Below are 22,206 nucleotides of genomic sequence, written 5' to 3' on the forward strand. Positions count from 1 at the left end.
AGGAAGCCTGTTCCACTGAGGGACTGCTCTGTCAGGAAGTTTCTTCCTAATGTTTAGCTGAAAACTCTTTTGATTTCAAGCCGTTGGTTTTGGTCTGACCTTCTGGGGCAGCAGAAAACAACTCCACACCACTGTCTATATGACAGCCCTTCAAGTACTTGAAAAGAGTTATCGTATCACCTCTCAGTCGTCTCCTCTCCAGGCTAAACATTCTGAGCTCCTTCAACCTTTCCTCACAGGACTTGGTCTCCAGACGCCTCATCATCTTCGTTGCCCTGCTATGGACACGTTCCAGCTTGTCTATATCCTTCTTAAATTGAGGTGCCCAAAACTGATCACAATACTCTAGGTGAGGTCTAACCAGAGCAGAGTAGAGCAATACCATCACTTCTTGTGATCTGGACATTATGCTTCTGTTGATAGAGCTCAAAACCGAATTTCCCCTTTGAACTACCACATCACACTACTGACTCATGTTCAGTGTATGGACTACTGAGACCCCTAGGTCCTTTTTCACGTACTACTGCCAAGACAAATCTCCCCCATCCTATAATTATGCATTTGATTCTTCCTTCCTAAATGCAGAACTTTGCATTTATCTCTGTTGAAATTCATTTTATTTGTTTTAGCCCAGTTTTCTAGCCTGTCAAGATCATCCTGTATCCTTGTTCTGTCTTTGACCATATTTGTTATCCCTCCCAATTTAGTATCATCTGCAAATGTAATAAGCATTCCCTCTATTCCTTCATCCAAATAATTTATAAAAATGTTGAACAGAATAGGTCCCAAGACTAATCCTTGAGGTACTCCACTTGTCACTCTTCTCCAAGAGGATGAGGAACCATTAACTAGAACTCTTTGGGTGCAATCTGTCAACCAGTTACAGATCCACCTAATAGTAATAAGATCCAAACCACATTTACGTGGAACCTTATCAAAATCCTTACTAAGATCAAGATAAACTATGTCTACAGCATTCCCCTGATCCAGCAAGGTAGTAACTTTCTCAAAAAGAGATGTTTGTCTGACATGACTTGTTCTTGAGAAACCCATGCTGGCTCTTAGTAATCACAGCCATCCTTTCTAAATGATCAAGCACTGACTGTTTGATGATTTGTTCTAAGACTTTTCCAGGTATAGATGTCAAGATGACGGGTCGGTAGTTTCCTGGATATCCTCCTTTTCCCCCTTCTTGAAGATGGGGACAACATTTGCCTGCCTCCAATCTTCTGGCATCTCACCTGATCTCCAAGAATTCTCAAAAATAATGGATAGAGGCTCAGAAATTACATTTGCGAGTTCTTTAAGTATCCTTGGGTGCAATTCATCTGGCCCTCAGGACTTAGTTCCATTTAAATAAACTAGATGCCTGAAAATAAACAGTTTGATGGCTTAAACACTTTGCTGGGGTAGTATACCAGCTCTCATTCAGGTTTGGGAGCTGTCATGGTATAGTGGTTAAAGTACTGGACTAGAGGCAACAGGGTTAAATCCCTAACTCTGGCATGGAAACTCGCAGGGTAACTCTGGGCCTGTCACAACTTCTCAGCCTAGCCTAGCTCACAAAGTTGTTGTGAGGATAAAATAGGTCAGATGATGTGACGATGTGTCACTATGGGTAGTAATTTGGGAGAAAAGCAGGATATAAATAAAAATAAATAAAATCATAAGCATTATCTCATGAGAAATTAGGCTTTCATTTTTCCTCCTTTCTTTCCAGGCACAAAATGGAGCATTGTGGGAATCCTGGGCTAGTAAATTCTACATTAAATGTTTCCTGTCAGCCAATAACCACATCCTGCTTCCTCTCCAGCTCCCTTGCAACTACCATCTTTGCAAGACAAGGGAACGTCTCTCCCCCAGCTGTGAGGCTGCCATTCTTCTCCAGGCCTCTGCTCCAAGGACACCCTCTACACATACACAAATGACATTTTGATCTCTTTAGCATTTCATGCTCTTCCCCCCCACTCCTGAAATGACAAAGATGAAAAGCCTTATCCAAGGCAGAAACAATCACTTTTGCAATACATTTTTGTAATGAAAGCAAAAGGCTTTACTTGAAGCGCAGAAACAGATCCCAGACCAAAAAAAACAATGCCAGTTAATTACATTTACTGACAGTTTATTTACCAATTTGTCATTAGCCTCATTGTCATGATTCTTAAAGTTTGGCACTGCAAATTCCACAATTTACCCTAGAACTCTATGGACAGGAAATCTTATCCTGCGGAGAGGAACATAGCACCTATTTGTATTTGCAGAACACATGGGCAGAACTAATTTCATAAGCAGCTTCACACTACCTGAAAGGCAGAACTGAGATCTTTGGGAACTGTCAGTCCTTCAGAACACATCTTGTACAGAAAATCATAGTGGAGCATGACAAGAGTCAGAGAAGTCACACAACCAAGCTAGGGATCAGCTTATAAAGTCAGTGGAGGTGTTGGTAAAGAGAGTTCAGGACTGCTTTTGTACTCCAGCAGTATGATGCATCTCCCCTTAGACCTGATATTTTCCAAGAGTAACAGTACAATCCTAAGGAATGTTGAAATGTATCAATTTCAGCACCTGATCTAAGGAAGTAGTTTCAGACATTTGCTCTTCACTGAGCAAATTGTCTGTTGTAATGGTGTGCTACTGCTGTTCTCTGCTAATAAATACAATATACTGCATTTCAATCCCCCCCCCCTGAAAATAGCTCAGAGTAGCATAAATAGGGTTTATCTGATTTTCTCAACTGGTTTGAATTCCAATAGTAGAAGTGATAAATGCGTAGATTTACCCACAACATTCTACAGAAGCTAATCATTAAAAGGAGACCTTTCTACAGAGAAAGAGAGCTTGTATTTTCTTTGAAAACCCTTTCAGAAATGCTCTAACAAAACGAATGAATGAAACATTATGCATGTGGTTCTTCAAATCAAGGCCAGGCAGAGTGTATGTTGATATGAGGGGGGGAAACGCAACTAGAAAATTCAAGCATTTCTGACAAAGAAAGAGATTTGTGATTTGGCAGCAGCTTTCTCATAACAAAAGCACTTGGCTCCTAGTTCCTACTTCCTATTGTGTGAAACTGCATACACATACACTGTACATCAACAATCATTCTGGTGCCTGAAATTTCCACACTCTTCCCAGGAACCCTGCAGAGTGCAGTGCAGAATGTATGTTGTTCAACATTTTTAAAAAGGTTATCTTGATCCATCTGGCTCAACTGATTTGGGAAATATTCTTTTTTTCCCCTAGTGCTTAGCTGAGAACAGAGTATTTTTTAATCCATTAGTGCAGGAGACAAAAACAGGGTGGGACCCATCACTCATAAATGCCATCATTTACAATGTCATTTATGTTCATATATTGTACAGCAAGTGCATCAAGTATACTGGACCTGCTCCAGGACAATATTGTGTTGACAGGCCCTTTCCCTTGTAATTTGGCAGCACAGAGACTGTTCCTATGTGCTGAAGGCTTTGAACTCCTTCTCAGCACCTATACCAAGTCAGGTTTAGCAGCCACAGAATGCCGTGCTCATAACCAAATCGTGCGGATTCTCATCACTTTGTCAGTTTAAAGAGAGTGGCTCTTTAGCCACCAGTTATATATGTGCAGCAACTGTTATTACCTAATCATAAATGGAATGAGCCTAAGCAGGTCTACTCAGAAGTAAATGCCATCTTATTCAGTGTGGCTTACTCCCAGGGAAGTGTCCTTATGAGAGTAGATAAAAATATCTTAATCATTTTGCGACATATATACTGTGATAAAAGTATTTATGGACCCAAGCCTAGTTAATCACATGCATGAAGTACTCACTTCATGTACTCTAAGAGAGAGAAAAGAAACGTAAGTGACATTTTTAAAAGTGTAGCCAAAAGGTCAAGCAACGTAAGATACAGCAGTAGACAGGTCCCATTATTATGCAGAGCACAAATGAATACAGCTCACTCAGTGTGGATGCTCCACCGGCAATAAATATGAATAGTTCCAAAGAACAAAAAAAGAGGGGAAACTATTTGTTGTAGTCAGCCACTTCTCGTAACTATTAAGACCAGGATCCACCACAGTGTTAAAAACAGTTGATTCTCATAAACGCTCTAGTTACAGGTTTTGCTGCTGCAGGCCAAATATCAAGTTATAAAAGTAATTCAGTTAGCATGCGACTTTCTATACAAGTATTTTTAAAATACTCCAGAGTGGATATCAGAAATAATTATGGTGTCCAAGAGAGTGTTTTCAAAACTGAATGTAGAATAGATTCATATTTCATACTCATCTCTAAGAAATAGCACCTTGGACTGTTTTAAAACTGTCAGTGATGCTATGTTATTACTAGTATTAAAAATTATATTCTATAACTAGTTCATCAACTGCTACCAGTAAAGGTAGTAACCTTAATACTACATGCTTAGGCAGAGTCCTAATAATGCTACTGATTTTATTCTTTGGATACATGGCCAGTGAAGAAGGAATAGTATAAGAGCTATTGAACCAGAATAGGGTACTAGTTAGAGTGTTAGATTTGTACCAGGGAGACTGCCAGACATCATGAGAACTCAAATTCCATACATATTAGTGAATATCTGTACAATCCCATAACCTGACTAGCTTCACAATCAGAGGCAAGGAGTAACAATTCTAGGGGTGATGTTATTCAATTATTTATAGCACGGGTGGCCAACGTGCGGCTCATGAGCTGCATGCATCTCTTTTAGGCGTATCTTGTAGCTCCCAGAGGTCATTCCTCTCTCCCCTCCCACCCGCTCCCATCTCTGAGTTTGTGGCAAGCCTGTAGATGGGTGCGCCAAGTGGTGTGGCAGTAGAAGCCACACACATGCATGTTCTGTGAGAGGAGCCGGATTGATTTTAGTGGGGAAAGAGGGGGGGAAGGCAAGCTTGCAAGCTCCTCCCCTCCCCCTGTTATGATGCAGTTTGGCTTGACGAGAACCTTGCCAAAAAAAAAAGGTAGGGTGCAGAAAATATTTTGTTTGAAAGAAGAGTTTGAAAGAAGAGGCAGAAGGGGTACTTGTAGGGTTGCCATCTCCAGGCTGGGAAAGCCCTGGAAATTTTGGGAGCGGAACTTGGGGAGGGAACTCAGAAGGATATTATTTATTTACATTATTTATAGTCTACCTTTCTCACTGAGACTCAAGGTAGATTACGGAGTAAGTCAATATAATCAATTTCAGACATTTCAATAAACAACATAATAGGGTATATACTTGCAAATTTGCAAAGAATTAAAACCAACAGAAATACAGTACTGAGCTGAATAAATACAGTACAGAGCTGAATAAATGCTGAAATGGAGCATAAACAATTTTCAGACTGACGTTAAACAATATAGGGACTACCCTCCACAGCAGTCATTTCCTCCAAGAGAACTGCCTTCTGCTGCCTGGAGAGCTAACCTGGAGGTTAGGAACCCCACAGATTCTCAACTTGGCACTCCAGGGGAATGATAAAACTGTTTCTGATGTTACTTAGACAGTTTCCAGAGTAAATTAAAAGTTTTACGAAGAGACATATTGTCAAGAAATTTCATTCACTTTCCCAATTTCAAAAGGAGAGTCGACATATTCCCTAATAGTGAAATACAAGACCACAAACTGAAAGAATCCAAAGATAAATTACAAGGACTACTTGATAATTTCCAAGATAGGTTTGAGGACTTGCAAAATCTGAAACCCTGATTCGTCTTTCTTGTAAATCCATTCATGGTTAATATAATTAAAGACGGTTGTCCAATTCCCAACCCCCTGGTTACAGACTCACAATCAGTAAACAGTCGGTATCTCTAATTTAATTGGTTTACATATTTTCATCCATGTTTTGACCAAGTACTAGAATAAATATCATTAGCAGTATCTATTTTTATCACTTTTGTTTTCATTTTTGGCAGTCTCCTTTAATGGTAATAAAATACAAATTTGCATATTTTCAATAAAAACATTGGGGTTGCCAGGTCCAACTTGGAAAATAGCTAGGGACTTTCAGGGTGGAGCCAGGAGACTTTGGGGATGGTGCCTAGCAAAGATATGACATCACTTTTGTGATGTCCTGTGATGTCACTTCCAGGACAAAGGTCAGGTGGTGGTACATCCCAAGTTCCATCCCTTCTGATGACGTCACTTCATACTGCACCAAAACTCCACCCCTTCCTGTGATGTCACTTTCAGGGCACTCCCCCAAACCCACCTCTTCTTTTAAGTCACTTCAATGCATCATGTCTTGTGGCTCTCAAAAATATGACTTTATTCTATGGGGCTCTTACATTAAGCAAGTTTGGCCACCCCTGCTTTATAGCCACACATAACCAAAGAACCCATCCTTTTTTACAATAAAAACTCAGTGGGTCTAGCTGATGACATGGATTGCCTGGTATTTTTCCAGGTTTTCCCAAATGGGCTCCCAATTCTGGCTCTGGTATGAGGTAAGCATAAGATCCACCTGGGCAGTCAAATGGTCAATGGAGTGGTAACATGTCTCTGTTTCATTTCTCAAACATGCCCTGGAAGCCCCAACAGTTCTTAGGCCGTCAAGGATCTGGGAATCCTTGGGAAACTGAAGTGAGGCTACAAAGCAGAATAGACTGCAGTATTTAGATCACTATTGCAGCTTCTTTTTACTGAGAGTCTGAAAGTAAAAAACCTTGAAGTAATCTGATGGGAAACATACGGTCCTCTGGGACTACAAAATACAGGCATTATGACAGATAAGCCAGGACATCTCAGAATACTGCAAAATGGGAGAAGAACTGATTTGGCTACATTTCAGAAATCCTTGGTTCTCCTCCTTTCGTTGGGTTATTTTTTTGGTTGGAATGGTATCCCTAACATCTGTCTGAACTCCTGCTCTTGCCTCGGAAGCCCAATTTAGCTTGATAGGTAGGTCTTCCTTTCAAGTGTGGAGCTCCAAATTTGTTACAAGGGAGCAAAGAGCAGGGGAGAGGGGGGCTCCCAGCTCTGGCTTAGTTTGCAGACAGTGGAGAGGGAGAGAGTTGCTGTTGGCATTTTGATAGAGTGCATTGGAGCTTGAATTTTCTTTGTGTGTGGTGGGATAGGGATCTACCCCTTCAAGTTCCAGGGCTGCTGCCAGGCTCTGGGCCAAGCTATTATTTATTATTGGTACCTTTCCCGGTGCCTGCTCAGGTCAGGTTTCTGGGAGTGGTGCAGTAGGGAACTTGACATGGATGATGGCTGGAGGAGAGCCTGCTGGCCCCCACAAACAGCCAATCACGAACATGTTCATTAACAGGGCCCTGTTCGTGGTTGTTCGTGAGTCCCTGTTTGTGGCTGGCAACAAACAATGAATATCATGTTCGGGTTTTTTTCTGTTCGTGCCCATCTCTACTCATGAAACTGTGCATCAGTTTGGAAACACAGGCCTGCTCATCCTGTAGTCCTTCACCCAGGAAGAATCCAGAATCAAATACCAGAACTATGCAATGTACATGGGGGATGATGGAAGAGGCTGGCTGAGCTTCCAAAGAGCTGTCGCTGCAGAATCAGCGTTGTGGGAGGAATCTTCAAATAGTTTGGTTAACACATTCAAGAATACATCCCAACTGGCAATCTCTGGATAATCCAATTCAAGCAGGACAATACAAAACTTCTCTAGCAGGTAGGGTGAGAGAACCAATCCCATCTTCACTATGTCAATAAGGTAGGCTTGGAGATGAAAGGAGAACAATGATTTAAGCTAAGTTCTATTGACTCATTTAAGCAGGGGAACAGGGTACCTGGATGGGACTTTGGTTGGGGGGGGGGAAGTCTCATGTACCATGAGCGGATTGGCCATCCAATCTTTTTCAACAGTCACCTGCAGGACCAAGTGGCACAGTTTTGGGTCCTCTAGTTGCAGGGGACCAATCCATCCCGGGGACATCTCCAACACATACTTGGTTCTGTTAACCCAAATAAGAATAAGAGGAGTCTGAGCAAACTAACAAGTGCTGAGGTACACAACTGAACAGGGAGAAAAGTCCAAAGTCAAGCCAAGTAGCCAAAAGAACAGATAAAGGCAGTAGAATAAAGGCACAGCAGAATAAGGGTCAGGATTCAGTGGGGGTCCTAGGCTAGGCAGAAACGTAGCCAAGGTCAGGCTAGGAGCCAGAATCCACAAGACAGTCCAAAATAAAAGTCAATGTACGAGGTCAAACTGGCACATATCAGGAATCAGGATTCCCAGAGAAACAAAGTCGTTAAATCACAGAAAAGTTGCTTCAGCTGAAGGCAACAGTTTCATATGTCCAGGCAAGGTCTTACTAGACCCTTCAGTTAGCTAATTCCAGACACTCTCACTGGATCCCTCCGGGTGGGGTGAAGAGGAGATTGTCCCAGCAGCCTGCTCTGATGATAGGCAGGTCAGCTGGCACACCCAATTGGGTTTGAGTGCCCACAGTATCTCACATTTTCTCCGGTATAAATCTAATACACTATTACCCCATTCTGGTTCAATAGCACTTACGCTATTCCTCCTTTACTGGCCATCCATCTAGAGAAGTCACTAGAACTCTATGGTTAATAATGCTCAAGGTTATTCCCATTATCCTGGCATAAGAGTCTTTACCACATTTTATAACAAATTAAGAAAAAAAGAAAATTCCTCCTATTGTAGTTTGAAAACTAACAGAGAGCTTAGAGTCATCAGCATTCTCCAGATAATTTCTTGGCTGCTTTGAAATAAGATTAAAACCAACACTGAGAAGAAATAGTGCCTACTTGTATCTAAGAACAGCTTCAACCTCCAAATATTATCCCTTATCTCTGACATGTAATTCATTTGCAACTGCTATCTACAGAGAGCTCTTGGCTCAAAGAATATGGCCATTAATATACTCAGCTGAAAGCTAACCTAAAGAAGAAAAGGAAATTCTGTACTCATTAGAAATATGGACTGTTGCCTTGATGCTGTGGAGGAATGTACTCCTCACTACAAGCTGTAATAATAATAAGTCTGGGTCACGATCCCCTCTGACCCACTCAATGGCTCCAACTCAGAATCCCCACAGGAGGAGCCCAAAGACCCAGGATCAGCAGCTGTGGTGGACCAGAGGGACGAGGAACTGCTAGCGTTGCAGGGCACCTGCAGACATCTCATCAGTACCTCAGGACACTCCGTCAGAGCCCGTGAGGGAAACCTTGCCACCAGCCCCTGAGACAGTCACCAGGCCTCTGCCAGGCAGGACTTGAACCCAGGTCTGTAATCCCCCAGGACCCTCTCACAGTCTACATGAACACTGGGCTGAGGTGGCACGGAGAAGGTGATATGCCAGAATGGCTGCAGGGAACCCCAAGGCAGAGCTATAGCAGCACAGTGAGGGTGATTCCTCGTAGTATCCTGGCTGGTACACAGAGCAGACTCAGGAACTCCAGTATCTGCCAGCAGTGCAGCTGGGACCAACTGCCTCACAGCCTACTTAAACCAAGACTTGGGAAGTCAGCCTTTGCTGGATCCACCAGTTTGCAAGGCCCCAACGGGGAGCATTAGATCCAGCTCCAGGCTGTGCCTGCTCCAGATCCTGCTGTGAACATCTACAGGGTAAATCCTGGCTCATGAGGAGACCAAAGACCTGAGGCCAGAACAGACTGCAGATGGGCCATCAAAAATATTGCTGGCTTATGCAGTTGGCTATCTAATTAAACTTTAGACGAGGCATCAATTGGCCCACATCCACATCAAAAACAGTAGAAAGGAGTCGTGCTTGACTGCTTGACAATCATGCCTAATTCAGCATTTCCCAACCTGTAGGTCCTGACCCAAAAGTCAGTTGAGAAGCCTGTGAATGTGGGCCCAAGGTTTCTACAGTATTACTGATTCGTGCATGCCCTGTTCTTTTTTAAGTTGGGTCAAGTAAATTTCAACTTGTTCCTCTATCAAAAAGGTTGGGAACCACTGGTCTAACTTACTCATCATTAGTACTCTATGGACATAACAAGAAGATATATACCAATGAAAGAAATAACATCCAAAGGCTAACTCTGGCCCTTCCTATATACACTTGCTTAAAGATCAAACAGTCCTCATTCAAGTGCTAGTTAGAGGTAATTTCCCCTCTCCAAATCACTGGGGTCAAACTGCTTAAATAATAAAACATATTCGTTCACAAATTAACTATTAGTAAAGTTTGCTAGATTAAGATTCAAGACCTTCATTAAGCAACATTTTTTCATTTAACTCCAAAATTTTAATGTAGCCAAGATTGCAGTTCTATTGCTAAAACCGGCACGTACAAAACAGTGGGCTTGTATGACTAGACAATAGACAGAGGATGTGTTGAAATATGCTGAAGTGCTTCTAGCCTGCCCTTCTGGTGAACCAGAGTACTAGCAGCAACATTGCCATGAGAGGAAATGTTTGCACAATGAATTAACTACAGAGTGACATCTTTAGAATTCACAGCAAAGCCGCCTCAGATAAGACAGACTAAAGGGGAGAGGCTATCTTTTCCTGCTTAGGATGAAGAGAATGAGATGGTGGATAACATTCTTACTCTGTCACAGGTATGTCACTGTGACTATAACCTGAATCTTGCTGCTCAAAGTTTTTTTTTCATAATAGCCAACATATTAATCAATAAAATGGAGCATCTTAGTCTAGTATCCCTAGATCTAGTACTAATGAATCTTCTACCCCTTTTACCTGTCCAGTGCAGTACTGGTAGGCATGCTCCTACCAAAGCCTCGCACAGGCATCTGACGGAAATATGGAATGCAAGAGAGATTGGCAGCAATGATGGCCAATGAATCAGAAGGGTTCACAAAAAATCCATTTTGACCCAAGATCATATAGCGGTCCTGGAACAGAAAAGAAAGCACAGGGGTGGGGTGATAAATTAAGCAGAGGAGTGCATCCATCCACAACACCGCTGTAAAAATATATCATTTCTATGTTGAGCTTTCTCTCCCCATCAATCCAGCCATGATTGCTCCTTGGCTCCAGCCTGTCTCATGGCATTAAGATACATGCATGTGTATTTCCTGTAAAAAATAATCTTTTCACTGATTAGACCTGACCCAGAGCTCATGGGGAATTATAACTGTCTGTCTCCCCGTCTCCTTCTCTTGACAGGGATATTTTTTTATTGGGGCTCAGTTTAACTGTTGTGCTAAACCAGACCAAAAAGACTGATGGAATATGTATGGGAAGATCTTTTCTTAATATATTTTAATCAGAGCCCATGAAAAAGATAGACTTAACCCCTTACTAGCCATGAATGAGGCTGTCCACTGTTCCTTTTCCACCTGTTTTGAGTCCTGCACAGAAAGAGAACAACGTGCCTGACAGGTGGCATTTGACAGATAAAAAAATATTCCCTTGTTGTATTGTTATGCAAAGGAAGGTACAGAAGCTAGCTCAAGGGGGTGGGATAATTGGATTTAAGTAGTAATGCTAAATTATGATGGTAGTATTGGGTTCCTTGAAATGGAGCACAACCTAGAAGATCTGTATTCCCCACAAAAAGAATACAATGTACCCCTGAAAAAGTAACATCTCTGCAAGCTCCTGATCTCCAAAGTCCTTTTCTGCATAAAAAAGAAATATTTGTATAATCCCCTAAACTTCATGAATTGTTTTGGGAGGACAGGAGGATTCTAGCTCTCATAGCTGTAAAGAACTGTTTAAAACTTGCCTATGAAGAATGGAAAAAATATGGGGCCTTTGGCTGAAGCTTCTAATGTTAACTGGTTTTTCCCTGAAACGATTGTGTGCCCGTGTCATTGCTCCAATTATACAGCTTGCTACTGCATTCCCCCCCAAACCCCAGTTTGAATATTAACAAAATAGATGCATGTGTATTCATCATACATAACAAATTACACGTGGGATTCCACACGCACGGTGCTTTAATAACATCTGAAAAATATTCTATGTGAAACAAGACTCTTTAACCCAATACTGAGAGCTGGTTTACAGTTCTTACTTGTGGTTTCAAAACCTTTAAGGTTGGCCTTCTAAAGTCAATGAAACAGCACTTCTGAAATTTTAAATAACAGCAAACTAAGTAATACTTGAAAAAACAGTCAAAATACAGATTTTTCAAGGACAAAAATGATAGAAAGGCATTCCATTTCTTCTGAACCTAAATGAAAGCAGGACATTCTTGTAAAAGCCTCCCTCTAAATATCACAGCTGAACTAATTAACAGTCTCTGTAACCACCATATCCACTCTTTTCCAAATACTTACCCCATCAGCATCAAAAGCAGCCCCAAATCTATACTCTCCTCCTTTCATTGCCTCCAGCAAAGAAGTTGCATATGTCAGGTTTGGATCAGGATACTGGCCTCCAAAATCCTCCAGAGGAACACAGTCGACTGCAGAATTAGCAGGAGCTCCTAATTCATCACACAGGATTCTTCGGACATAGGGACCCATCACTGTAAAAGGAATCAACCCTCCAGTTTCAAGGCAGAGCACACGCATCCTATCTTTACATTCATAGAATACATGCGTGTTTGCGATTTATATTACAAAAATGGAGCAGGCATCACGACAGGGCATTATGACCAACCACTAGTAGCAGTCAGGAAAAGTTCAAGGGGAAAAAGCCACACTGACTTCTATTGAATGAAGTAAGGTCTCCATCTGAAAAGGCTGTTATCAAAGAATCTATGCCTACATAGTTCCACTAAATGGAGTCTTTCTGTCTCATTTAATGTTGATTCCTTCACAGAAGCCATTTGCCCAGTCTGTTAAGATAAAGAGAAGTCATACCAAATGTGCAGAAGGGCACATGATACCATCTTTGCTGAATGTGCAGCACTGCATGTTTAAAAGTGTCTGCACAGCAGGTATCCTGAATACTGGAAAGCTCCTGACATGCAGGCACTTCTAGAATGTTATGTGACTATGCTCTGAAGTCTCTTTTCAAAAATGGGTTCAAAAGCATTTGAATCTATTCTCACTGAAAATGGGCTCTGGATCTAACAACTCATAGTTGTTAGATTGGCCTTATTTTTAAGAGGCACCTCTTATTTTAAAGTTGCCCTTACTCCAGGACATTGCAGTCCTATAAATATTATTGATGTCCCTTGTTGCACACTTGTAGGTTATATTGCCCCTTGTAGGTTATATTTAAACACTAATCATTCTATGCATTTTGAGGACAGCTCTCCACCATGGTCAGATCATTACGACTTTTCTACTGGCAACTCAAAAAGTTATCTTCTATCAGATATTTAAGTCAAAGTTCACTTCGTTCAAATAATTTCTCTAACAAACTCATTAGGAAGCCATTAGCAAAGCACACTCTCCGCCCCTCACCCTATAGGAAATATGAGGGTAAAAATGGTGGTCTACCTAACATGGCTTCTGTAAGGCTTACGTATGAAATGCTTTGAAGAAATAGTAAATATAATTACTGTGTAGTAGTACCATCTAGCCATTGGGTATAATATTTCTTTTATATTACAATAGCACTTCTGTCCCATCAAAATTCAATCTCCTTACCTCCATTCATAGCATCAATCCTTATCTTAAGTTGATCTGACTCTGTTAGCAAACTTCTAATCGCACTGAAGTCAAATACTGTCCGCAGCAGGTTGAGGTACACTTCCACAGAGTCTATTATCTCAACTGAATAAACAAGGTCAAAGTAGTGACTAGTTAACCAACGCATTTTATCTCTGAATAGCTGAAATTCTATTGCACAAAACATCATATACTTGGGACCCAAAACAGTCCTACTGGCTCATTCCCGAGGCAGGGATCAGCCATCAAATGCACTTTTATTACTATCAGGTATTATAAGCTGCCAACTACTGCCAAGTTTCCAGAAATTCTGGAAGTAAGCAAAAATCATGTTTCAGAAACGAAGGATAAGCAAGATTTCAGAGAACAGTAGATTATTTAATGCTTACATGATAACTGCTGCACAGAGTGGCAGTTAAAGTTAAAAACAAGGTTCCACAATTTTTTGTTTATTTATAAATGGGCAAGGCCCAGCCCTAGCCAAGATTAGTCACATTTTTTTCTGTGGGAGAGTTAAGTACATAGTTACATATCTCCCATTGTATTTAAAGGGACTAAAAAGCATTTAAAGGGACTAAAAGCATTTAACTTTGGTTATACGGTTATAGTTTTAAAAAACTATATTGCTTTTCTTAACAAGCTGGCTAAGGTGACACACAAAAAATAAAATAAATATACAAATAACAGCAAATCCACATGCACACTCACACACAATGTTATGGGGATATATCAAAGTAAAGCAGAACACTACCTCCAGTCAACAAACTGCATACTTCATACTACTACACTAGTTGCTAAATTCTAATTTTACAATGTTTTCCTATTTAGAAAAGTATGCAGAAAGCAAGCCAACTATTTTATAGTAACTCAAATGGAGACTAAAGCTGTGAAAAATAATACAATACCTCGGAAAGGTTTGAATTTGTTTTCCAGATCAAATTCTTGTCTTCCTAGCCTAGATAAGTCAATCCTTAAATCAGGACAAATGGCATATTCTTCTAGGGTTTTGCTGATTTGGTAGATTTTATCAGAAATAACATCTGGAGCTGGTCCTGAAAGATACATGATCAGTAAATAATTTCTTTAATAAGGTGAGCATTCTAAGTGCCGAAAAACTGTCAGCAACATACATCTGGAGTCTCTATATAACAGGACATAACACAGAATTTAAAAGTATAATAAACCACAATCTGCAATACATCCAAAATCAGCCACAGAAGTGCAATTTTGTGATCTCTGTATTCTTTCCCAACAAAACTGCCATAAATTCCACCGTGCCAACTTCCTGTGACTCTGGCTTCAAATGACCCGAACAGACAAATCAAACCTGTTGTGGGGTGGGGTGGGGAAATGTCACACAGAATAATAGTTTTTCTTCCAAGAGAACAGAGCTGAATTTTCTACTCGAAAGAAGAGAGGACATAAAGCTAAAACTGAATTCTTTCAGTGTACTGAAAATAGGATAGAAAAGAGATGGGATCAAAAAAAATCACCATATACCTTTAGAGTATATGTCATATAGACAGAAGCACACACACAACTCAATTCCGTGTGTCTTAGGCCAAAAATGAATGCTTCGTTACAGCAAAGAAGCATCACACACCTCTTTCATTTGATTAACAGTGCAGCCCTAACCAAAATTACACCCTTCTAAGCCCACTGATGTCCATAGACTTAGTAGGCTATAACTCTCCTTAGGACTGCACTGTTACTGATGCTTATGCACATCTCAAGCTCTACTGAACTAGCCAGATACTCCTTCTGATGAGAAGGAACCTGCACATCAAAATATGGCGCTACTGATTTTTGTGCAGTATAGCTGCCCCCAGCTACTACTGGTCTGATGCACAAGTTCCCTGTCTTTCTGCAAGACTTTCATAATATCTGGTGTAGCGAAGCAGAATTCTGCATGAAAATCTGAAATGCCTCCATGTAGGAAAACAATGGGGCCTCATAATAGTGTTCCACTTTGAATACAACAGAAATTAAATTATATATCATATATAGTAATGTTTTTTTTTAAAAAAAATTGGCAATGCTCCAGGACTTTGGCAAAGAACACCTGCTGATGTCTCTGGGAAACAACCCAACAAAAGAAAGTTGCTTATAAAATATCATTACTCTTAAAATGCTTAGAAATGTGCAAAAATGTCTTTTGAAGCTTTACACAGAAAGTATACGGTTGTAACCTAGTTATGTTTTCTTCCAACTTTAAAAAAAAATCTACATTTGCAATGATATCATGTATCATAAAAATACTTACCTCCGTTGGCAACATTAAACTTAACTCCAAATTCTCCTCCAGGTCCTCCAGGACTATGACTTGCTGTCAGAATAATCCCACCAGCTGCTTTGATTTTTCGGATAATGCACGACACTGCAGGAGTAGACAAGATGCCATTCTGACCAATAACCAATCTTCCAATCTAGACAAAGACATAGTTGGTAAGATCATATCTGATAAATACAAATTACTGAGTGTTGAAACTTTAATAAATAATCAGAGTAAGAAAATGCTATAAAAACACAGTTCGATTCCCAGCATAAATATATGGTTTGAAACTAAGACCAACTAGTTGTTAAAACTAGAACACAGAATTTAGACAAGATGTGCTTAAAGAAGACTATGGCTTAAAATGCCTCCCTCCAAGACAAGGAAGGGAGACCTACAGGCAGAAGGGCACAATATGCACGCACAGCCAATATATATTTATTTACAAATTTTATGCCCTGGCTTTCTTCCCTCATCAAGGCCACTGAGGCAGCTAATGGATTAAAAATGTAATAAAAACAAATCTTAAAAACCATTAAAACCAAACAAAAACACACCATTAAAACAATTTAAACCAAAGCTAAAATACATATAAAAACATGAAAACAACCATTAAATATATAGGGGAGGAAGGAGGGACCATTGAGGGAAAGCCAGATGAAACAAAAAAAAGTCTTTATCTGCTAGCAGAAGATGGCAACAAAAAAGGGACAGATGAGTCTCCTTGGGGAGAGAGTTCTAGAGTTTTTGTGCCATGACCAAGAAGGCCCTCTCCCAGATTGCTACCTATCTGAACCCAGAAGGTGCAGGAGCCTGAAGCAGGGCTTCAGAAGATGACCACAGTAGTCAGGTAGGTTCATAAGGGCGTAGGTGGTCCTTCGGGTATATTGGTCCCAAGCCATATAGGGCTTTAAAGGTCAACACTAGCACCTCGCGTTGTGCCCAGAAAGAGATTGGGAGCCATATGCAAACATGCACCTGGATTTGCATCCACATCACCTACTTATTTGGAAGCCAGTGGTCTTGCTGAATGCATCTTTTAATGTTGGAGACTAGAGCAGTATTAGAGCCTTTGAGCTAAAACTGCATATCTGTTCTAAAGGGCCACAGATCTCAAACTGCTTCTTAAGTGAAATCCTACTAAAAATAAAAATACAGCCTTATATTAAAAGTCAAAACAAGCTGTGCATTATTTAAAAGGACAGATATTTCAGAGAAACTATTACAAAATTGATACAGCTCTTTAAGATATTTCTTAAAGTGAGAAAAGTTTGCTCTCAGCTACCTTGGTCAGTGAAGTAACTCTAACTACAAATAATAAGAAAGAATTGATCTTGTGCCATCTTGGTTCTACAATTAGGCCCCATCACATTTTCAGATGCACAAAGACCTGTGTACAGGTAGTCCCCAACCGAAACCAGCAAATCCCTATGAAGATGCAAGAATCTGAAACATGTGGACTCAACTGTAAGTTTAGATCTTTAATTGGCATGAAAGAGAACAGGCAGCAACTGCCTTTCACAGTGGCCTTTCAGCTGGATCAAAGAGATGACTGATTGCTAGGACCTGTAGCTGTCCCGAGTCAGATTTCTGTGTTAAAAATAAAAGCCAGGAGCACAGTGCATTTCGGAACTCAGCCTGCGGAGAGGCACTTGCCAAAAGTAGTGTGAACAGGGGATGAGAAGGGTTCAAACACAGGAAGTACCACCCCATTTTTATAACATGACGAAGTTTCAGGATGCTGTTATTAACTACTGACTCAATGTGTTTACCATTAATATTTTCTCAGTTTCACAACTACTGTTAAGGAGTATATTCTCTTATATACAATCTTAAAAGAAACTTAACTATTGTTAAAGAATATATTCTCTTATATACACTCTTAAAAGAAACTCAGCAAATCATATCTTTAAATGTTTATTCCCTCAAATGCCTCCCTTTTTAAAATTCTTAGAGAAGACTACTGAAGAATGGGACATATTCCTACAGAACATTAAAGAGTATTTGCTCCCCCCCCCTTTAAAGTAACCCACAGTGTTGAATGTCAAGGGATCATAGGGAAAAAATGATTTCCAACTACCTCCTTCTGGAGGAGATACAAATACCCCTGGGATTCCTCTTATCACTGGCTGGTATGCAATGAAGGTTTCAGAAACACAACAACAGTTCTGCAGAAGAAACAAGCAGGCCTGTTATGGTCTCAGTTTTCTACTAGAGATAAGCCACAACACCCTCTCTTAAAAGCAAACAGAAGAGGGAAGGACCAAATATTGCAGGAAGGGACAAAATGGGGAAAGGGGGTGGGAGTGAGAATAAGATGAGTTACAATAACTTTTTTAAAAAATGATGAACAAAAAGAAGAAAGAAACGGAAGGCCGACGAAGTGAACTAAGGAATGGGGCCGGGGGGGGGGGGGTAGTTTGAAAGTAGGATTGCCAACAACAGCCTTGAGGGAAAGAGTCATGTTCCTCTAATAGAGGCTAATAGATTCTTTGCGGGACCAGCTTTAGGGGCGCCAGGTGAAATGTGAGGCGACAGAGACACAGAGACTGCACATGGAGATAAAAAGGCCACAACTTTATTGATTATAGCTTATCAGAGCCTTGGCACAGCATGGGGAGCGGATCCCAGCATTGGCTGACCCGCCTGCCAGCTGATGACCCCCTCAGCCTGCTTGCTGAGGAGGGGAACTGTGGGACGACAGTAAGTGAGATTCCACATGGGTGTAAATCTCTGTGGATTCCCTGCTACCTGGGAGCAAGCATGCCCGACAGCCCCCAAGCCGGGCTTGTCCCTACCAAGCATCATTCTCAAGATCCCTTAAGGGGACCTCCCGCTATGGGGAAGCAGTGCACGTAGGCCCTGCTTCCCCCAAAAGGATCCATGTGTCATGCCAGACCGCAACCTAAAGTTGTGAGAATCAGAACATTTACAGCAACCTCCTCCCTCCCCACCAATACAAACTCGCTAGATAATATAACCTAACCCAAGGGAGGGATGAGTGACAAGCTGCATGAGATACAACTGTGGTGTGGCCTAGGCAGCACTGGAACTTGAGCTCGTCTGCTGGACCTGACTGGAGACTATGCTCTCCAGGTCTGCCCAGCAAGGGCCACCCCCTGGGACCTGGCCAGTCTCGCCTGATTGGCCGGCCCGGGGATTCAGCTCCATTGGCTCCCGTGCAGGCTGCAGAGGTTGCTGGGAGCTGCGTGGGCCTGCCACAAGAATGGCAGCCCAGGCTTTCCAGGTGATATTTACATGACTCACTGCCTTAAAAGCTTTCATCTCCTCATTTCAACACATTAAGCCTCTATTAAAAGGACATTTTTTTCTCCAGGTTTTTGGCATCCGCATCCCTATTTGAAAGGGACAGAGTTTAAGTGTCATAGAGAAGGAAGCATACAGTTTGGAAGACAACTGAAAAAGCTGAGAGAGCTGAGGTAAACAAGAGACTAGCAATCACATTCCAAGCAGAGTTACACTCTTCTAAGATCACTGACTTCGTTGGATTTAGAAGAATGTGACTCTGTTTGGGATGGTACTGTGAAGTTCATAAAAGGCTGTTTAAATAGGGAAGAGAGGAAAAGAGATAATGCAATGGACAGAATTAGAGGTGGTGAAACAAGCAGAATAGTAGATGCCTTTGTCACTAGGATGAGAAGTTGTGCCTGGATTATTGTAGACTTGATACTATTCCATCATCTTTCATTTTGTTCCCCTTGTAATTTCCCAGTACCAGCCCAGATCATGATTGATTTTGCCAATTTCCAAACTCCCTCAAATAAAAGACCCATAAACCTGCCTTTCTGTCCCATGTAACTGCATAAATGTAACTGTTTATCAGACAAGGGAAAGCAAAGGAAAGCATGAGTAATGATCACTCAAGGGCTTTCGATTTGCAGCTAATTAATTTTGACAGTCAATTTACCTTTGATTGTATAAACAAATTCAAAGCTGAAGCAAGATAACATGGTGTTACATCAGGATAACAAACCATGTAAGCAGCAAGTCCTGTTCCAGAGATCTGATGCTTGATAGATTAATTTTGTTTTCTCCTTCTAAGAGGTCAGAGATAAACAAATACACCAACCAATCACCTACCTGGAAAGTAAGTAAACTTGGAGCAAATAATCGTATTAAGTTTTTAATATTATATTGTCTTTATTCTTCCAAGACTCTGCATCTGATAAAATATAATTTAAGTTAATTATGCTCCAAATTGGTTTGCAGTGGTTTTTATCCTTTTATGGTTTCTTTTTTGTCTGTGAAACTGCTTTTGAAATCTTGCCACTTGCCTCTATTATAATCTTGTCTTTACTCAGCCCTTGCTGCCAAATTGTGCTAAATGGGTGGGGAAAATACACGGAATTTCTTGACAGATTGCCACAGGCTGCTAGTCTCGTTGTTTACTTGTGCATATTTCTTGTGGCAGAAGCATGACATATTTACAGTGTTTTTGCCTCTTTCTTTTAAAGTCATAACAGAACAATATTTAGAAAGACTGTTATCCCCAGCAACAAATTTGGGTCCAACATGTGCAACAGCATTTAAACAACATTCCATTTATTTCAGCAAAAAGGCAAGTGAGTTTTCTTTTAACAGCAAATGCAAATAACAAAACTGTAGCAATATTTACAATTGTGGGTTGAAAGAGAATAATTTATAAGCTTGTTTGGAGAAGGATGGGTACAGAATGTGTGTATAAGAACATAACCAAGAGAAGTGGGGAAGACAGATTCAGAAAATAAGCAAAGAAGAAAAATGAAGAAAATCACAAAGTAAAGAAGAGCAATGTGTTTTTATTCTATTAGCTATAGTTTAACTTCTTAAACTATACCCAACATACCCAAGCAGCTTACATAATTTGCAATACATAAGTTGACTCTGATACTAACTATTCTGTATCTTGGTATGTGCCGTCAATCAAGTCACAACCAACTTATGGCAACCCCAGCAAGGGGCTTTCAAGGCAACTGAGAAGCAGAGGTGGTTTGCTATCTGCAGAGTCTTTCTTGGTTGTCCCCCATTCAAGTACCAATCCTGCTTAGCTCCCAAGATCTGATAAAATCGAGCTATGCCACCTTCCTTCCCTATACTGTATCTTATGTACTAAAAATGTCTTACTAGAAAACTTGTAAGCCTAACATAGCCATGCAATTTATGTTATGCCATGATAGAAATTGATGTAACTATTATAGTAGCTAGCACTGTATAGTATACTAGCACCAGAGCCTGTTGTGTGAAATAATACAACAAGCTCAAGTGCAGCCCTCCCAAGGTGGTGAGGCACTCCCCAGGCCAGGCCAGGCTGCGCTGCCCTGCCTGGGCCACCAGGTCGCGCCGGGCCAGGTTGCCAGGTTGTGCTGGGCCGGGCTGCCAGGTCACGCCTTCCCACTGCCTCCATGGCCCCTTAGAAGCTTGGCACAGGCATATCTGCAGGCCCCTCACTGCACCTGTGCCAGGATAAAAGGTGCGTTGGCACCAAAACAGCTCGCCTTTTATATCATAGGATATATATTTTAAACAAAACATAAAAACATCCCTTGGCACATAACTGGTCAAATTCTGTGTCCCTCCAAACACTCCAGCCCTTACTTGTGCTGGCACAGACTGCATTACTATATCAGCCATGAAACATAGGTTGGATAGCATCCACAAGACCACAAAAGCAATACTATGCTGCACGTGAACAGCATAAGCACTGGATTAATCCACCAACAATTGACAAACCTCTGCTTTATCCAGAAAAGCTACTGTTTATACACAGCAAGTTCAATGAGTAAAGTTTGTCTTCTACCTGCCCCGTAAGGCATGATGCCCATTTCCATTGTCACAAATGTGGAAAAAGGGACCACAAAATGGAGCACACCCATTTTAAAACCCTTTCCTGCCCTAGGCATGTATAAAGCAAGAGGCAGCTTCTAGAGCAAAAGGAATACTAAACTCTCCCTATCCCCTTTCCATAGCCTGTCCCCCAATCATGATTCTTCTTCTGGTTCCCATGATTCCCGAAAACAAGAATCCCCTTTAGACAGCCCTTCCAGCAAAAGCAGGAATGGGCCAGCAAAAGCAACACAGCACATAGAGGAGAGAGGGTTCTCCTCCAAGAAGAGGGACCAGTTGACTGGCCTGATACCACCTAGAGCAGGAAAAGAGCACCTATCCATGAAAAGGGGTGTGATCACTGAAAAAAAAATTATAAAACCTTGAAGTGAGAGTTAGATTTGACTTTCCCAGGAATAAGCAAGGAAATAAGAGGTCCCTTGCTAGATAGGCCCATGTCAGATTGACATGGCTCAGGATCTGTAAGCCATGAGGGGATCAGTATAGTCAGGTTGCATTCGCTTTTTATGTTGTTTTATGTTTTGCTTTCTCCCATGTGTATGAAATCCTTTCATTGTCTTTATTGCATCTGCCTTCCCTTATTTTGTTTTCCTCAAATAAAATTAGTATCTCTTGTTT

At 41.0% G+C, this 22,206-nt stretch overlaps 1 protein-coding gene across 1 annotated transcript in view; it reads right to left on the reverse strand.

Moving 5' to 3' along the window:
- Positions 1–22,206, reverse strand: part of PGM5 (phosphoglucomutase 5) — a 66,093-nt gene that overhangs the window by 37,420 nt on the left and 6,467 nt on the right. The window contains exons 2-6 of the mRNA XM_054986529.1: positions 15,736–15,898; positions 14,378–14,524; positions 13,452–13,577; positions 12,189–12,379; positions 10,642–10,796 (exon numbers count right to left, since the gene is read on the reverse strand). Coding sequence (XP_054842504.1) covers positions 10,642–10,796; positions 12,189–12,379; positions 13,452–13,577; positions 14,378–14,524; positions 15,736–15,898 — 782 coding nt within the window. The remainder of the gene's footprint in view (positions 1–10,641; positions 10,797–12,188; positions 12,380–13,451; positions 13,578–14,377; positions 14,525–15,735; positions 15,899–22,206) is intronic.

This window comes from Eublepharis macularius, chromosome 8, assembly GCF_028583425.1.
Source record: "Eublepharis macularius isolate TG4126 chromosome 8, MPM_Emac_v1.0, whole genome shotgun sequence".
Lineage (NCBI taxonomy): Eukaryota > Metazoa > Chordata > Lepidosauria > Squamata > Eublepharidae > Eublepharis > Eublepharis macularius.